Consider the following 17,264-nt stretch of genomic DNA (forward strand, 5'->3'; position numbering starts at 1 on the left):
CGTCTTCTGAAGGTTTCATAAGAGTGTACAATAACTCACTCGTTCATTCATTCAACCAACATGCACCAAGGGCCTGATGTGTGCTGCGCACTGCGCAGGGTTTGGGGAACATGCCTGTAAATGAGGCCGGCATTGCGCTCAGCTGATCAGGAAAGAAAGCTGTTAAACAATTAACTGACAGGTGTAACGAGTGATTAATGAGGGCTGGGCGTGACAGGCTTAGCAGAGAGGAAACCGTCTAAGGAGATGTATTTTAGCTGAAAACTGAAGTTAGACCAAGAAGACCAAAAAGAGGAGAAAACTAAAGGTAAGACACAAATTCTCAGAAACACGTTGAACCCAGTCATGAACAAAAGCCAGACCTGGGGACTGGTGTGAAATGGCTTCTAGGGTGATTTGAGGAGGAACCTTTGAGGCCAGCAGCTCCTGGGGGCTCCTCTCTAGCTTGGGCTGGTGGGGGAGGGAGAGGTCGGCTGTGGGGTTCTGCTGCAGCCGGCTCCAGGGGGTGGGCTGCTGGGACAGAAAAGCCTCTGTTTGACATGGTCACATCCTGACCTGCAGACGTGTCGCTCACCTACACAGCTGCTAGGAGGCTGGGCTTTTGTATGTGCCCCTGCATCACCAGTGGCCGCTTTTGGGAGATGGCTCTTTCCTGGCTGGACTATTCCTGCAGCTTCTACACTCAGGAGGTAGCGGTCTTCCCTTCACATCAAGAGGCTGCCAATGGTGAGTGGTGTTCTTTGTGTGTAGACTGCACTGATGGGTTCCTGGACAGAAAGGCTGAACGGGTACAGGAAAACAGAAGAAACACTACCAAGGGAAGAAAACCAAGACTCTGGGGGAAGAGAGGCTAAAGGAATGCGGCAGTGGAAGCATGATCATTTTTCTAAATTTAAAAGTCTTGATTACATTTTCGTCAACCAAGTGTGGCATCAGAAAGTCAAATTGTCCCCAAGGGTCTCCAGTGGAAGGTAGGCCACCTCCCCACCCCCGTGTCTCGTGGTGTGCTCTGGAGTCCGCTCATATGGGTTCCCATTGGCTCCAGTGTTAAACCACTGTTAGCTTGAAATTGGCCATGATGGGCGTGTTTCCACCACAGAAATGTTCATACACCACAAATAGGGGTTTTTATCCCCTGAGATCTGGTTTAGCAACCCACCCCTACTGTCCCAATGCCTCAGTTCCCCTCCCAGTTGGCAACCACTGTTACAAATTCCTTTTGTATCCTTTTAGAAAAATTCTATGCACATGTTACACACACCCTTTGTTACAAATATTAGCACTTCATACAATTCACCCTGCATCTCACTTTCTTCACATCTTATCTTGGAGATTGGTCCATACTGTCAAATATAGACCTGCCTCAGTCTTCAACAGGTGCATTTTATTCTGTTGCATGGATGTGCCGACCTATATTTAACCAGGGGCCTATAAATGGGTATTTAGGTTGTTTCAATCCTTTGCTACAGCAAATAAAGCCACAGTGAATAATACTATATCCACTTCTGCACAGAATGGTCATTTTAATATAAAAGGTACTCTAGCAAAGGCATCGAACACTGGAGAGTAACACCTAAATCCTCCTCTGAGGTTTCCTCAAAGTATTTGGCAAAGAATCCTGAGCTGGGATGGACCCCTGAGCTCATCCCAACTTCTCCATTTCAGGTCTGAAGAAGCATGTTAATCCAGCAAGGAGATAATATGTACATTCAAACTGTAATACAAAGCAGACTGATAAATGCTATAACAAGTGTGTAAATAAAGTATGGGAGCTCAGGGCAAAAATTAACTCTGAACGAAGGATTAGCAAAATTTTGCAGAAGAGCTGACCTCCCACTAATGAGAAGTAATCAGGAACCACGCCTCACCATGTTGATGTCCCTCCAGAGCCAAGCATTTTCTAGATTTTTAGTAAGAACTGGATACCTTTTTAAAAATTGATTTGTATTAGACATAAACAAATGTTTCCTGACTGAGGGAGATGCCAAACAGAGAGAAGTCACTGTGGGAAAAGTTGTGAAATAGACCTACCCGCAGAGTTTTTAGAAAAGGAGGATTCCTGTATGTTTAGGAATTATGGCATTCGAGCCAGACTGATGCAATGCATTTTACTAGATAGGCTTTTAAAAGTCTTAGCCAACCTAGTGATTTTATCCATCTAAACACATGCACACAACCTGCACCCCAGTGTTCACAGCAGCAGTATTTACAATAGCCAAGACATGGAAACAGCCTAAATGTCCAGCAACAGATGACTGGATAAAGAAGCTGTGATATATTTATACCATGGAATACTATTCAGCCATAAAAACTGACAACACATTTGCAGCAATGTGGATGTTCCTGGAGAATGTCATTCTAAGTGAAGTAAGCCAGAAAGAGAAAGAAAAATACCATATAAGATCAGTCATAAGTGGAATCTAAAACAGAACAGAACAAAACAAAACATAAATACAGAACAGAAACAGACTTACAGACATAGAATACAAACTTGTGGTTGCCAAGGGGGCGGTGAGTGGGAAGGGACAGACTGGGATTTCAAAATGTAGAATAGATTAACAAGATTACACTGTATAGCACAGGGAAATATATACAGGATCTTGTGGTAGCTCACAGTGAAAGGAATGTGGCAAGGAATATATGTATGTTCATGTGTGGCTGAAAAATTGTGCTCTACACTGGAATTCAACACAACATTGTAAAATGACTATAACTCAATAAAAAAATGTTTAAAAAAACACGCGCACACACACGCACACACAATCTAGTCTGTCCCTTGGAGCACAATTACAGTCTCAATTGTAAGAAGTAGGTAAACTCAGCCCCCCTTCCACTAGCCCATTTCAAACTGACGCTTAACGCGTGGGAGACGTTCCCCTGTGCGCCCAGTGTCCCTGCGCGGCTTCGAGGCCCACCTTCCGAGCAGTTACTGTGCTGTAGTCATACAGCAGCTGCTGAGAAATCGACCTTTGTTCTCTGTCCACCCCAGTGTGCACTCGGATTAAATCCCGGCAGTGCTCTCAGTGAACTTGCCACTGCCCGTCTCTGCTGACATCATGATCCAGTAGCCAGAATGGACGCCCAGAACGAGTTAGCAGTGCTGACCGATCCTCTTGTGAAATCTAGTTACTCAGACAGTTTCCTAACAAAATTCCAGTAACCAAACTCTCAGCTGCCAAGGACTGCTCTTTACTCAGTGTCCTCTCTCTCTATTTTTTGGAAGGCAGAGTTTACCAGTTGAGGCTGTGCATGGGTGACCAAAAAAGGGGGGGAAAATTGTGTAAATGTTTTTCACGTCTGAAGTCTGCGTAGACTTAGTCACCCATCTTATGCTAGGTACAGATAACCTAGTCAATATCCACTGTCGCACCTTTAACAGCTCAACAGGGCCACAAAATGGCAGTGATTTTTGTATTACCTGGCACGTCAAAATTGGGGAGTTCCATTTAAGCAAGTATTTAGGTTACTAAAAAGTTACCCTATGTTAATTTTTGGAATAGCAATTTTTAGAGGATTAGAATGCATGCAAATATTTGATTCTAAAGCCCTGGGCAATCCAACATAAAAGTTAACGATTTGGCAGGCATTTTGGGGTTGGGCTATACCGTGGCCCCACTGTTAAGAGTCTGAATTTTCAAACCTCCTTGCTCTAAGCGTAGTACTCAGGCCAGGGGCACCTGGAAGCTGGTTAGAAATGCAGAATCTCAACCCCACCCCAGACCTACTAAAAATTTGTGTGTGCATTAAAGTTTGAGAAACATTGTCCTAAAAGAAGAGCATTCTTCTTAAAAGGTCTACAGTTGATAGGCAGTTAAATTTTAACCAGCTTTAAATTAAATGACACATTCTCAATTACGCTAGACTTGAGAGATTAAAATCACCCTCCACTAACCTATTCCCATCATCATTGTTCATTTGAGGAAGCCAGGGAACTCTGCCCTCCATTTGGGTGTCTCCCTCGTCACCCAGCCTTGCCTTTTGCTGTCCCTCTCCTCCTTGGACCCTCTCCTCCCTGTGGCGCCCACTCCCAGACACAGGTGCCGAAAGTTGCATCTTCCTGGTCCTGCTGGCTACACTTAAGGTGCCTCTTGGCACAGCCTTCTCTCCCTGGCTGCCCAGGGCTGCCGCTTTAATGTATCTGACCCAGTTGGTACCACATCACTTAAATCTTTGCTCCTGTTCCTTCACTACCTACATCAAACCTACTGGCTTTTCTCCCACCATCTCTAGAGCAATCTCTCTATGACTTCCAGTGACAGCTAAGTGACTTAGGGAACCAAGCTGTCCCAGAGGGAGCAGATCATGGCCCTTCAGTGCCTACTCTTCTCTCCTCCAAAACATGCACTTTACAACGCCCTTCTAGGGGTATAGCTTCATCATTGTTATCTTCGCTGAGTCCCTAATGGCAAAGAGAGAGGAAAGTGCCTTCCAAATGAACAACCACACATGCAGAGGTCCAGGGGATGGGAGAAGCTGGTTGTCCTTGAGGAACTGAAAGGTCAGCATGGCTGAAGGAAAGTGAAAACAGCCACCGATCACAGAAAAAAGGATGAAACATGGAGAGAAACAGATGGAGTAGTGAGAGGTTTAGGGATGGTTCTCAGACTTGAGGGTGCTTGAAAATCACCCGGGGAAGCTTGTTAGAACACAGATTTTCCAGATCCCACCTTGAGATTCAGTGCTTTAGAGGGCTGGTGGGCCCAGGAGTCCGCATTTTCCCACAAATACACCCAGAGATTCTGGGATTCGCAGATCACCCTTGGAGAAGCACTTGTCCTGATCAACTATCCTCAGCCCTGGCTGCACAATGGCCTCGCCTCAGGGGCTTTATAAGATGCTGATGTCTGTGCCCCTCCCTCCGAGGTTCTGGTATAATTGATCTGATGTGCAGGTAGGGCAGCTGGACATTTAAAAGATGCCCACATGACTCTAATTGGCAGTCAAGTTTGGGAACTAGTAGTCAACAGCCTGGCGTACTCTTCAAAGGGCCAGCCCAGGTGGAGCATCTTAAAAAGCAGAGAGACCAATAGAAGGGAGTTTAGAAAGGCAGAGTGAAGGGGTGGAAGTGTTCCAAGGACAAACCTTGCTTTTGTCATATCCAGCCAACAAGCATCTGCCTCTCTGGGTGCCAAGTAACACTCCTGGGGCCACAAGGCTCAGGCTCAGTGTTTCTAGCCAAAGCGAGGGCCTCAGAACCCAGGATGGAGTCCTCTGCCTTCAAGCCTCAAACCCCCCACTGCAGCAGCTCCTGAGGTATCATCTTTCCTCCATCTCAGAAACCCAGAGGGCCAGCCATGCCAAACCTTTGTGCAAATTATAAAACTGCTTCGCTCTGCATGAATAAACATGAGAGAGAATGTGTAGAGGAAAGGAAAACATTTATCAACGATGTGTCTTCTAAACCTCCCAAGATCATGCAGCTTTAATGGCTGAATGATTTTGAAAGGAAAACTTGTAAATTGAGCTGCCCCTGAACTCATACTAAAATGCCATGAAATTAATTGACTCTCTCTGTGCTTACCTAACGGTAAGCTGCGCTGCACACCCAAGTCGGGGCCAGCCCAGATTACAGTTAACACGCTGCCTTATCCTCAGGCCACTCCAATCAAGAAGGCAAAGCAGCCACCCCTCACAGGGCAGGTTACCTTCTTAGGCACCATCTTAATAAAGGCAGAGGGTTACGGCTCTTGAATAAAAACACTTGCTATATGATTTTTGCCACCTCATGTTCCAAATTGACTGGAGAACAAATGGGCAAATTAGCTGGGCCCCAGGAAGCATGAGTCAGCCAGATAGATCCCCCAGGACTAGATTGCCTTCCGGGCAGTGACTCACCACCTAACTCTGGGATCAGCAGAGGAGAGGACAGCTGTCCCCAAGGTCACCATGACCTGGAAAAGGCTCTAAGCAGAGAACACGTTAGCACCTGGCAGCTCTCTTCCTGGTTTGTCTTCTTTTTATGAATGGGATATACTGAGCACCTGTTCTGCCTGTCACTTGCAGATGTTATCCCATTGGGTCCCCAAACAGCCCTCAGAGGTGGGTTATCATTAACCTCATTTTCCTGAAGAGGAAACGGCACCTCCGAGAAGCTAAGAGATTTGCCTGTGAGCTATGGGTGGAGAGCATCTGATCAAACTCTTGTGTTCTTTTCACTTCCCTTTCTCTCCCTCCACCACCCTTCTTCATATAATAAAGTCAACTCCTAAGAGTTAAATTTGAGGAATTTGGGCTGTACACGACTGTGTAACTACCACCACCATCAAAATAGAGAATATTTCCCCCACTCCAAAAAACTCTCCTGTACCTCTTTGTAGGTTAATCTCTTCCTCCTCAGCCCCAGCCCTGGCAAAAACTAACCTATTTCCTGTCTCTGTCATCTTGCCTTTCATGGGGCCAGAGTATATAAATACCTCCTATAGATCAGTGATAAGACAAAGCATCTGATTCAAAGTCAGCAAACAGTTTAAACACACACACACATTTATAACCAATAAGCATAGAAAAGTTTCTCAACTTATTAGTCATCTTAAAAACTTAAATCAAAGCCCAAATTAGACACCACCACACATGTACTAGAATGGCTAAAATGAAAAAGACTGCATCAAATAACAAGGATGTGGACCAACCAGAACTCTTAATATATGTTGGTGGGAGTGTAAAATGCGGTCCTGTGGCCACCTTGAAAAGAGGCACAGCATCCACTCATTTGGGGGCAGGGGGCATAGCTCATTGGTAGAGCACATGCTTGGTGTGCATGTGGTCCTGGGTTCAATCTCCAGTGCCCCTGTTAGGGGGAAAAAAAAAAAGAAAAAAGGCACAACGGTTGCCTCTAAAACTAAACATCTCCATGACTTAGCAATTCCATTCCTACATATTTACACAAACTAAAATGTATAAGCCATCAAAAAAGCCTTGCATAAGCATATTCATAGCAGCTCTATTCATAACAGCTCCAAACTGAAAACATCCCGGATAGCCATTACCAGGAGAATGGATAAACAGTGTCCTATTACTGAGTAATAAAGAGCAAATGAATTGCTGGCACATGCAACAACATGAAAGAATTACTGAAACATGCTGAGCAAAAAAAATCCTGACCCAAAGCTACATGCTCTATGCTCTAGACTAAATGTTTGTGTTACCTCCCCCGACCTTCCCCTCATTTTTTGTTGAAACCTAATCCCCAGTGTGATGGTATTTGGAGGTGGGGCCTTTAGGAGGTGACTGTCATGATCGTGGCAGCCTCGTGAATGGGACTGGTGCCCTTATAAGGGAGACGCCAGAGACCGCGCCAGCTTTCTCTCTGCTGCGTGAGGATGCAGCAAGAAGGGGCTCTTCACAATGTTACCAAACGCAAGTTCTTGTGCCGGATGCACAGTGAGGCCAAACAAACCGAAACATCAGAGTTTGGAGCAGAGAAAGGTTTACTGCAGGGCCGAGCAAGGAAGACGGGGTGGTTCATATCCAAGAAAACGCTGAACTTCCCTAAAGGGTCTCAGCAAAGCATATTTAAAGGCCAGGTAAATGGGGGTGGGGTCACAGGGTACATGATCAGATGTGCACAATTCCCTGATTGGTTGATGTTGAGGTAACAGGGTGATCAACACTATCAACCCCTAGGCGCCAGAAGGTCTGGGGGCCCCGTGCTCACGATCATCAAGTAGTTAGTTTCCTCCCTTTGGCGGTGGGTTTTTTAGCATCTGAAAAACTCAGGAAATATACATAAGATACTGTGAAGGAAAAACCGGGCTGGTCTAACAAGATAACTCACAAGTCTAAGTATTGGAATACTGATCTGAGTTCTGCTAGACTAACTTGTAAATCTAGGTTAATTAGTGTTGGTTTGCTGTTCATGTTTTTTGCTAGCCAGCTGGGTTTTCAAAAATACATATCTGGCTTTGGAATGTTGGTTTGCTGCCTCCCCGCCTCCACTTTTGTGATGATAATGCTGCTAAAGCTCTTCCATGCCTATTGGCCGAATACCCCAAGCTTGTACTTTACCCTATAAAACCTCATGCGCATGTCTTGGAGGTGCTCAGAGCTTCGGAGCAGAAGCCCCTCTGAGCCCGCCGGCGTAATACATCTGAGGACTCCAACCCTCCGAGTGGTGCTTGTTTCTTGACTGGCCTGTCGTTTCCATAACAATACTATTAACTGGGTACTTCGGAGGAAGGTGTGGGGCCGGTATCTGTTCTGAGAAGGCACCACAGGATCCTGATCGGTTATAACCATGTATTGAGCCTGTGCCTTGGTTTTGGACTTCCCACTTTCTAGAACTGTGAGGGAAAAAAAGTTTGATATTTAAGCCACCTAGTCTACAGTGTATTTGTTTTAGCATCCCAAACTGACTAGGACAACATGTGATTCTACAGAGTTCTAGAACAGGCAAAGTTAATCTGCGGTGATAAAATCAGAACAGCTGCTGCGTGAGTCTGTTGGGTAATTGACTGGGAGGACAGGCAGGAATTTTCTGAAGTGATGAAAATTTCCTGTACCTTGACAGAGGTGTGGGTTACTCAAGTACGCATGCTTGTTGGAACTAATCTAACTGTATACTTAATAGCTGTGTATTCCACTGCCTGTATCTCAATTTTAAAAAGACATTGCCCACTGTTACCTAGGACTGGTTTATAATAGTTGCTGGTCTGTAGGAGACAAGGAATAGGTAAACCAGGAATAACTAAACCAGTAACTAAGTCAAATCACCTGACTGGTGGCTGGATCTTTGAAGGCCACGATGTTATCACAGCATAGAAACTCCGAAAACCAGTGTAAGACAAGGTTCTGGGGTCTCAGCAAGAGCTCTGAAAAAATGATAACCGTAAAAAAAATCAAACAATGAAATAATTTAAATGATATTTTTAAATACAATATAAAGACAACATGGATAATGTAGTCTAAACAAGACACAAAGAATGAATTAGAGTGTTTGAAGATAATGCTGAGAAATGCACCCAGAACTCAGCCTACAAGGACAAAGATTATGGTTTTTAAAAACATGAAAGGACAGTTTCAAGACCTGGAGGGCAGATCAAGGAACTCCAGAGGGAGCCCCTAAAAGGGACTAGCAGAGATCCAATAGCTGAAGAAATAATAAAATGATTTTCCAAAATTGAAGAACTATCTAAATCCTAGGATCAAAAGCACATTCTGTGTACTGAGCAGGATGATAAAAAGTAAATCCACATCTAGACCAGAGTAATGGATCTGAGGAGCGCCAAAAATAAAGATAATCCCTTAAAAGTCATTGAGAAGAAAGCTGACCTGCTGGGGAACACCTTCTAGGCGGCAGATTCCAACCACAAAACGGTAGATGCCAAAAGACAACTGGAGACCTGCCACACTAGACCATTGCCTCCAAACTAGTCTTTGAAAGCGAGGGCAGAATAAAATTACTGTTAGACATACAGAGTATAATAGAATTTACCACCATGGGATCTTAACTAAACAAAGGAATTTTTTCAAGATTGCTTCAAGAAGAAATGTAAACCCAGGGGGAAAACATAGGATACAAAAAAAATAGAGAGCATAAAAATTGATAAAATTTGTCAGTAAATTTTAACTGTTGTTGACTGTTATTTTAAGGTTTCTTTTTGTGTTTATAAAATAAGGTTAAGTTCACGTGGGTTAGTTTTTCTTTCCCCTTCTCCCCTTTAGTGTGGTTATGTTATTTATTTGGAAAAAAAATTAAGTTCATCTGGTTTTGTTTGTATTCATGTTATTTACGGGATTGTTTGAGTATGTGAAACATTGAAACTGGTTCGAAAACTCAGAGGTATTCAAAAAGTTTTACTCAAAGAAGTGTCCTTTCCCCCTTGCCCCATGCCCCCCATCTCTTCTACTCTGTTCTTATTCTCGCTTTTCCATCGTTTTTCACTCACTCACTGCAGATAACCCATCTCGTTGATTTCTGGTCATCCTTCCTGTGTTTCTTCCTCCACAAATGAGCAGATACACGTGTATTTTCTTGTTTCTCCTTTCTTGTAAAAAAGGTAGTTTTAGTGGAGTTCACCTTGCTCTATTAAATGTGTTTCAATAGCTTTGAATCTCAGAAAGAGAGATTTGAAATCTCAGTCCTTTCCTTCTCAGAAGTCCACTGTGGGGTGATTGATTTATTTTGTAAATTTTCCTGCCCTGACCTCAAGAATATTCAAATGCATTTACCAGTGGGAATGCAGGGAGAGGACCAGGGCTCCCTCCACTTCCTGAGACTTAGATGTGGCCCCTTATCTGATAAATTGCTATACACGGTGCTACCTGCAGAATGATGTGTGGTAAGCTTTGGTTTAGACGATGACTATTAGGGTGACCTTCTCTGAAAAAACATGATTCAAAGCAACCTGATTTTTTTACTTCTCAAAAGAGCTCCCCACAACTAGTGTTCCTGTTCTTTTATGGGTGGACCCATTACTCCACATGGACAAGAAAAAAAAATCTCTCTGAATGGAGATTTTATCACCCTCCATACAAGCTCTCCTTCTCAGCCTTGTATCAGCCATAATTTTGAAAAACTCGCCTTCTCTGGCTTCATCTAAGTTGAAAATGCTGAAAAAGACAAAGGCAAGGGAAGACCGTATTAGTCCTCCACTGGAGGCCTCCCTCAGCATGGGCTCTGATCCACTGGTCAATACTCTGATTCTTCAGTAAACCAGACGTGTTCCCGCTGTGTTACTATCTTTTCATTTTTGGCCTCGTTTTCTCAGAAGAGTTAAATATTTTCTAGGAAGTCTAAACTGAGAACAACAACACTCACCCTACTTTCTTTTTGAGAGTGGAAAAGAAAGCTGAGTCTATTGATCACAGAAATGGGAGGGAACATGCATTATATTTTAACCAGTGTGTAAAGAAGGCTCTTCTGTAATCAGCTATCCGGACCCTTCTCTTCAGAGAATTTCGTTTTATAGCAAATCGCTGTTGGGATGAAGCTTTATAGCTTTGGAGTCCTTGTAGCCACCATCCTCTTCTGTGAGCAGCATGGCTTCGCATTTCAGAGGTAACCTGGCAGCACCCTAGATGGTGGTGGGTCATCTCCTCTACTTGTTTGCCCCCAACGGAATCCAGTCCATGCATTGGACTAGGGAGCAAAACGTTCAGGTTTGAAGGTCAGCTCTGTCTGCAACTTCCCGTGTTGCCCTTCCAAATTGTAGATGTCAGTATAATGAGGATTTCACTAGAGCTAAGGTCTTTTTTTCTTTTCTGGCTCTAGTTTTATTACTGAGAAAACTTGGGATGATATGTATATTCAGTGGCTATGAAAATGAGAGGAATAGAATCTTCTGATTTTTAAAATATATTTAGTTACATCCTATCGCATTGCACGTTTTATATTTTTCTTGCCTTCACAGATACCACGTATGAACTATGGATAATTTTTTTTTCTTGTACATGAAACATGGGAGGGAGAAGAGGATAAATGTATCAAACAGGAGGTCTGGGTTGAGCATGGGTATTCAGCATGGAATACGAAAGGAAGAAAAGCTGTGTTATAAAGAACACACACAGGAACACATCTCATTCTTATTTTGCTTGGTAGAATGATTCCCATCGGAATTTCTACTATAAACCGCTTGAAAGAACACAAACGAACTCATACCCCAGCCTATATAAAACATGCTGTAAATAGTCCCGGGTTATATGTATTATTCTAATTGATTAGCGAGTCAATTTTTAGGCTCTTCAACATTGATATTGTTTCCTTTGGAATTATTTTGTTCTTCCTTTTGTTTTGCTTCTGTGATCTTTTTCTTCTCCAATTATCTGAGGCAGATTCCTCTCTCCATGTTAGCAAATGGCAAAGAGGGAAGGGACATACCAAGGGCAGGAAAATTCTACCAAAAAAATGTTCCTGAGTTACAAGGAGCCATAGGACAGCATTTAAGAAAAGAGAGCTTGACTTGTGAGCCAGAAGCTGTGTTTGCCCATCATCACTAAACCAGGTATAGTTGGTTGATTCTTTTTTGTTCAAAATGATTGTCAAGTGTCAAGCCACAAATTCCATCACCAAGTGATTGTTCCTGAAATTGAAAAGGGGGTCAGATTGCTAGGATTATTGGTGACTTCTGTCTCTATGTATTATCAATAAATCAGATGACTATGATTTCTAAGGTTCTTGCCAGTTCTAATATACCATTACTTGGCGATTGGCTTTAATTAAGGGTAAAAGAGAGAGAAGGAGAAAAAACTGATATGAAAACGTCCAATCTGGATCCTGGAGACAGTGGAGGTATCATTGCTAGAGAGGGAAACGGAGGCTGTGCCTGGTTATTTAGCTTCTGTGTTGTTCCAGGCACTGGGCTGGGAACTCAGAAATGTTAGCTCATTAAATGCCCACAATTCTCTAGCAATCTTTACCGATATTTTACAGAGGAGGAAAATGAGCCTCAGAGGACTAAATTATTGGCCCCCATATCTAACAATAACTGGAGAGTTTGGATTAAACCCCATGTTTGCCTCATTTCAACTCTTCTCACTGGACTAGTGTGGCCTCTAAAAATTATAGAAATTAGGAAGAGAGCCAATTTGAAGGGAGGTCACAGTGATTTAGTCACAGCGAGTTGGCAGAGAAGACAGTTGGTCTGGAAGGTAGCCTGGAAGAGAAGCCGGGGCTGGAGGTCCAGTCTCAAGGTCCTCACCGACGGCAGGTCTAAAGGTGGCCTCAGCGCCAGCCCGGCACGAGCATCGTCATAGCCGGCTGCGGCCGGGCTTAGCGGGCTCACCCCAGACTGCCATCTGGACCTTATGGTGGACTAAGCTCCTTCATAAGACGTCCGTTAGCAACACACACCAAAGCTCTACTGTGTTGCTGCAAAATGAATCAGCATGTAGCAGGTCAACGGGACTAAGCCTTACGGAATAAAGGAAATACATAGAAGTAAAACAGTGAAGAAATGAATGAGAAAATTCCCTCATGCATGGTTCTTCTTACTATTTTTTGCTTCAACATACATTTTGAAGTCTGATTGATACCCATGCTTGAAGAGAGGGTTGAGACTATGACTCACATATATTTTAATGACATCATATCATATTGAACATACTTAATACTCTGTGCGTAGCGTGATGGTTTCCATGCATTGGAGGAGGGGGAGCTGCAGCTTTGTGGGCAGATGCTTATCCGATTGCTGGGTCCCATCCCTCCACTAGAAATAACATTACAAATGCTTCTTTCCGTGAGTAAAAATAATTTTTTTTAACCAAATGTTTCTGAGCACTGCTTTTCCAGGAATTGCCTATGACTGAAGCTAAAAGAAAAATCTAATTTTATTCAGGGCGACAGACTTTGATGAATTCTTTTCTGGGGGCAAAAATATAACCCCTCTTGGAAAGAGCTAAGGGTCTGGCTTTTTCCTAAAGCTGTTCTTTGTCATCGTTTTCTTGTCGTGATCATTTTCCTAAAAATGCTTTGCGTTCAGGCAATCTCTTAGTGGCTGATTTGTAGGTGCATCTTGATAAATCTCATCAGTGAAATGCCCTGGAACAAGAACAAAAAAAGTTTTAAAGGCATAAATACCATCTGCCAAGGAGAAAGGCAGCCAAAAAAAAAAAAAAAAAAAAAGTCTCCATATTCACTTACTCTTAAAAGCCAAACACTATAAAGGGTAAAAATAAAATACTAGCAAGAATCTGGTAAACAGTCATTAATTGCATTGTACTCTGATTACCCAAGTGCAGCCAATCAGCTGAGGCTAAGTAGGAAGGAAAAGAAGGAAAAGGAATTGGAGAGCAGAGGAGGGTTGAGGATAGAGGGCTTTTGAATTATTAATAGACCACAGGAAATGTTCCTTCTGTTGACTTCATATACTATCTGCCACCTAGAGACCGGCTTGTTCTCTTTCACTTATCTCCCACTGATATATTATTTTCATCTTAGAGAACAGGGCACTAGTGGCTTTAAAATGCTGTAATGCTTAGAACAAAATTGCAGCCTTGGGCTAAATTCCATTGTTCAGAGGCATCGCACAAGCTTTTTACATTCAAAAATAATCTCTCAGTACTATGGTAAGTGTGAACCATCCTTGTAAATCATAGCAGGGGACAGACATTGATGAGTATAATCTTATTCGTAGGGGGAAAGCAGCAGAGGAAATGTTGCCTAGGTATTAAAAACTCAGGAGCTGGAGAGTTGAGTTGCAACCTCAGGACTGCTGCTCATTTGGTCTTGAACAATTTGAGTCCTCTCTGAGCCCATGTTTACTTTTTGTGTAAAGTGACTGTTATTTCATCATGCTTTTCACTCTATTTTTGGTGCAAGCTTGTTTTTTTTTTTTTTTTCAAATGGTTATTGGTTAAATCCTGTAACTGTATCCCTTCAGAGGTGTCGTCAAAACACATTTATTCTTTTGTCTCCCATTGCCTCGATACATTTTATGTGGTGGGGTAATCTTTCCCTGCCCTTGCATGGAAAGAAAATTCTATGGCTTTTTAGCTCACTCTTAAGTAATAGTTCCCAGGTCGTGTTTTAATGTAAACCTCAACTCAGACACTAGAATGTCAAATCCAACCAAGGTATTGTTCAAAGTTCTCAAGCTTTGTAGGAAAACAACTCCTCAGCGCTCTCTCCAAACACAAACACACACACACACACACACACACACACACACACACACACACACACACACACACACACATACACACACACAGGTTTAGCTTCCTCCGGGAGCAACTCAGGTACCAGTCTTTGTGTCTGTAAACTTGAGGGAACATGTTTAGACTCTCCCATCATCCTCTCTACCAAGGAGGCTGTGTTGAAGGAAGTAACACCCTAAAACCTCATTCCCTTGCAATAACTGACAGAATTGCAACAACTTGCTCTGAAGACCTGACCCCATCTCCAAGTGAGGGCGCACAGAGCCAGGAAGCTCATCTTCAGACACTAATCACTGGAGGGGGTACAGCTCACTGGTCAAGTGCATGTTTAGCATGCATGAGGTCCTGAGTTCAATCCCCAGCATCTCCATTAAAAAATAGTAATCAGAGAAAAAAAAAATTGTAAACTCTACCTAAGTGCTCTTGTTACCGAATGGGATGCAAGGCCCTCCTTCTTGGGGCCCTGGCTGAACCAAAGCCCCCCTGGTTGGGCCAGGGACCTTTTTCCGGCTCAGGTTCATGCTGCCAATGATGAAACTGAGTTTGGTGCAAGGAAAACAGGCTTTTATTCAATGGTCAGAGAATGGAGAAGGGTAGCTCATGCTCTAAAGGCATCTTCTCATGGAAGGGTGGGGAGTAAGGGAATTTTAAGGGTTTGAAGGCAGAAAGGTGAACAGGGCTGGAGAAAAGGGGCGGAGATTTGCGGAGGCAGTCGCGCATGCGCAGTCTTCCACGCTCCTTAGCACACGGCTCAGATTGTGCCTAGCAGAGCACAAATTCCCTCGTTGGGGCAGAGATCTTCTCAGGGAAATGAAGCAAAGATAACTCTGGGACACATCTAGGCTTCATCTGTGTGGGCAGGTTCCTGTGGTCACGTCAGAGGCAGTTGACCACCGTGGATCTCTCAAAGCCCAGCTGCAAAGCGTCTCTGCCCAAAAGCAGGTACTTTCTATACACAGAGATAAATCAAGGCAAGGAAAGCAGTAACCTTTAGCCTTTTTTGTCCTTTATCTTGGATCTTAGCCAGTACAGTCTGGTTTTGTCCTGGGCCTTCGTGGCATCCTGTTGATAAAACACAGCTAGCCTGTGTGGTTAAGACCAGTTTCTGCGCCTGGGGCCTGGGCCGCAAAGCATCTGACTGCGCCCCATCTCATTATTTGAGGCTATCCTGTTGGCATTTTGGTCGAACATATTTTATGGCAATTTATATCCTCATAATTTTACTCTTCCACATTTCCTAACTTACTCTTTATATTTAATTTTTTCTTCTTCTTAAGAAAGAGAACTATTTGGATGACAATTTTTACCGTCACATTTTCTTTCTCCTTCTGTTGAATCTGTGTGTGTGTGTGTGTGTGTGTGCGTGTGTGTGTATCCCACACCTCCTTTATCCATTCATCTGTCTGTGGACACTTAGGTTGCTTACATGTCTTGGCTTTTGTAAATAGTGCTGCTATGAACATTGGGGTGTATGTATCTTTTTGAATTAGAGTTTTTGTCTTTTTTGGATATATGCCCAGGAGTGTGATTACTGGATCATGTGGTGACTCTATTTTTAGTTTTTCAAAGAACCTCCATACTATTTTCCATAGTAACTGCACCAATTTACATTCCCACCAACAGTGTAGGAGGTTTCCCTTTTCTCCACACCCTCTCCAGCATTTATTATTTATGGATTTTTTTGATGATGGCCATCTGACTGTTGTGAGGTGATACCTCATGGTAGTTTTGATTTGCTTTTCTCTAATAATTAGCAATGTTGAGCATATTTTCATGTTGGCTACTTGTGTTCTTTGGAGAAATGTCTATTTAAATCTTCTGCCCATTCTTTGATTCTGTTATTTGTTTTTTTGTTACTGAGTTGTATGAGCTGTTTATATATTTTGGAAATTAAGCTTTTGTGAGTTGTACCATTTGCAAATATTTTCTCCCAGTTTGTAGGCTGTCTTTTTGTTTTGTTGTTGGTTTCCTTTGCTGTGCAAAAGCTTTTAAATTTAATTAGGTCCCATTTGTTTATTTTTGCTTTTATTTCCTTTTCCTTGGGAGACTGATCTAACAAAATATTGCTACGATTTATGTCAGAGAAAGTTTTGCTTATGTTTTCTTCTGGAAGTTTTTATGGTATCATGTCTTATGTTTATGTCTTTAAACCAATTTGAGTTTATATTTGTGTATGGTGTGAGGGAATATTCTAACTTCATTGATTTACTGCTGTAGGGTTAATTTCCCCCAGGAAGCATTTAAAAAATTGTGTGTGTGTTGTTGTTGTTGTTTTGGTGAGGGGGTTGGTAATTAGGTTTACTTATTTATTTTTAGAGGAGGTACTGGGGATTGAACCCAGGACCTTGTGTATGTTAAGCATGTGCTCTATCACTTGAGCTATACCCTTCCCCCTCCACCTTCACATTTTGAAAGCAGCCCCCAGTATCCTCTGATGACTAAGATCAATTACTCTGTCCAGCATAAAAACGCCTCTCCTTCTGGATGGTCTCTTGTCACAAGGAAACTGAACTGACTGGGTAGCAACAACTGCTTTAAGCTTAAAGGACTCTTCCTATGCCTTGTGGAAGCATTTCTCCTCTGGGAACCAGAACTTTTAAACTTACAGATTCATATTTGTAGATTGAAAGTGGGGTCACTTGGAGTCATTAAAATGGGGCTGCTCGCTACAACTT

The 17,264-nt window shown here is 42.9% G+C and overlaps 1 protein-coding gene and 1 non-coding gene across 2 annotated transcripts in view; both read left to right on the forward strand.

Moving 5' to 3' along the window:
* Positions 1–6,718: 6,718 nt before the first annotated feature.
* TRNAT-GGU (transfer RNA threonine (anticodon GGU)) lies at positions 6,719–6,790 on the forward strand. Its single transcript has one exon. It is a non-coding gene; the product is annotated as a tRNA-Thr (tRNA).
* Positions 6,791–10,787: 3,997 nt separating this feature from the next.
* The window catches only part of CPB2 (carboxypeptidase B2), a 34,641-nt gene continuing 28,164 nt past the window's right edge, over positions 10,788–17,264 (forward strand). Inside the window, exon 1 of the mRNA XM_010951391.3 lies at positions 10,788–10,996. Coding sequence (XP_010949693.1) covers positions 10,923–10,996 — 74 coding nt within the window. The 5' untranslated portion in view covers positions 10,788–10,922. The remainder of the gene's footprint in view (positions 10,997–17,264) is intronic.

Source organism: Camelus bactrianus, chromosome 14, assembly GCF_048773025.1.
Source record: "Camelus bactrianus isolate YW-2024 breed Bactrian camel chromosome 14, ASM4877302v1, whole genome shotgun sequence".
NCBI classification, from domain to species: domain Eukaryota; kingdom Metazoa; phylum Chordata; class Mammalia; order Artiodactyla; family Camelidae; genus Camelus; species Camelus bactrianus.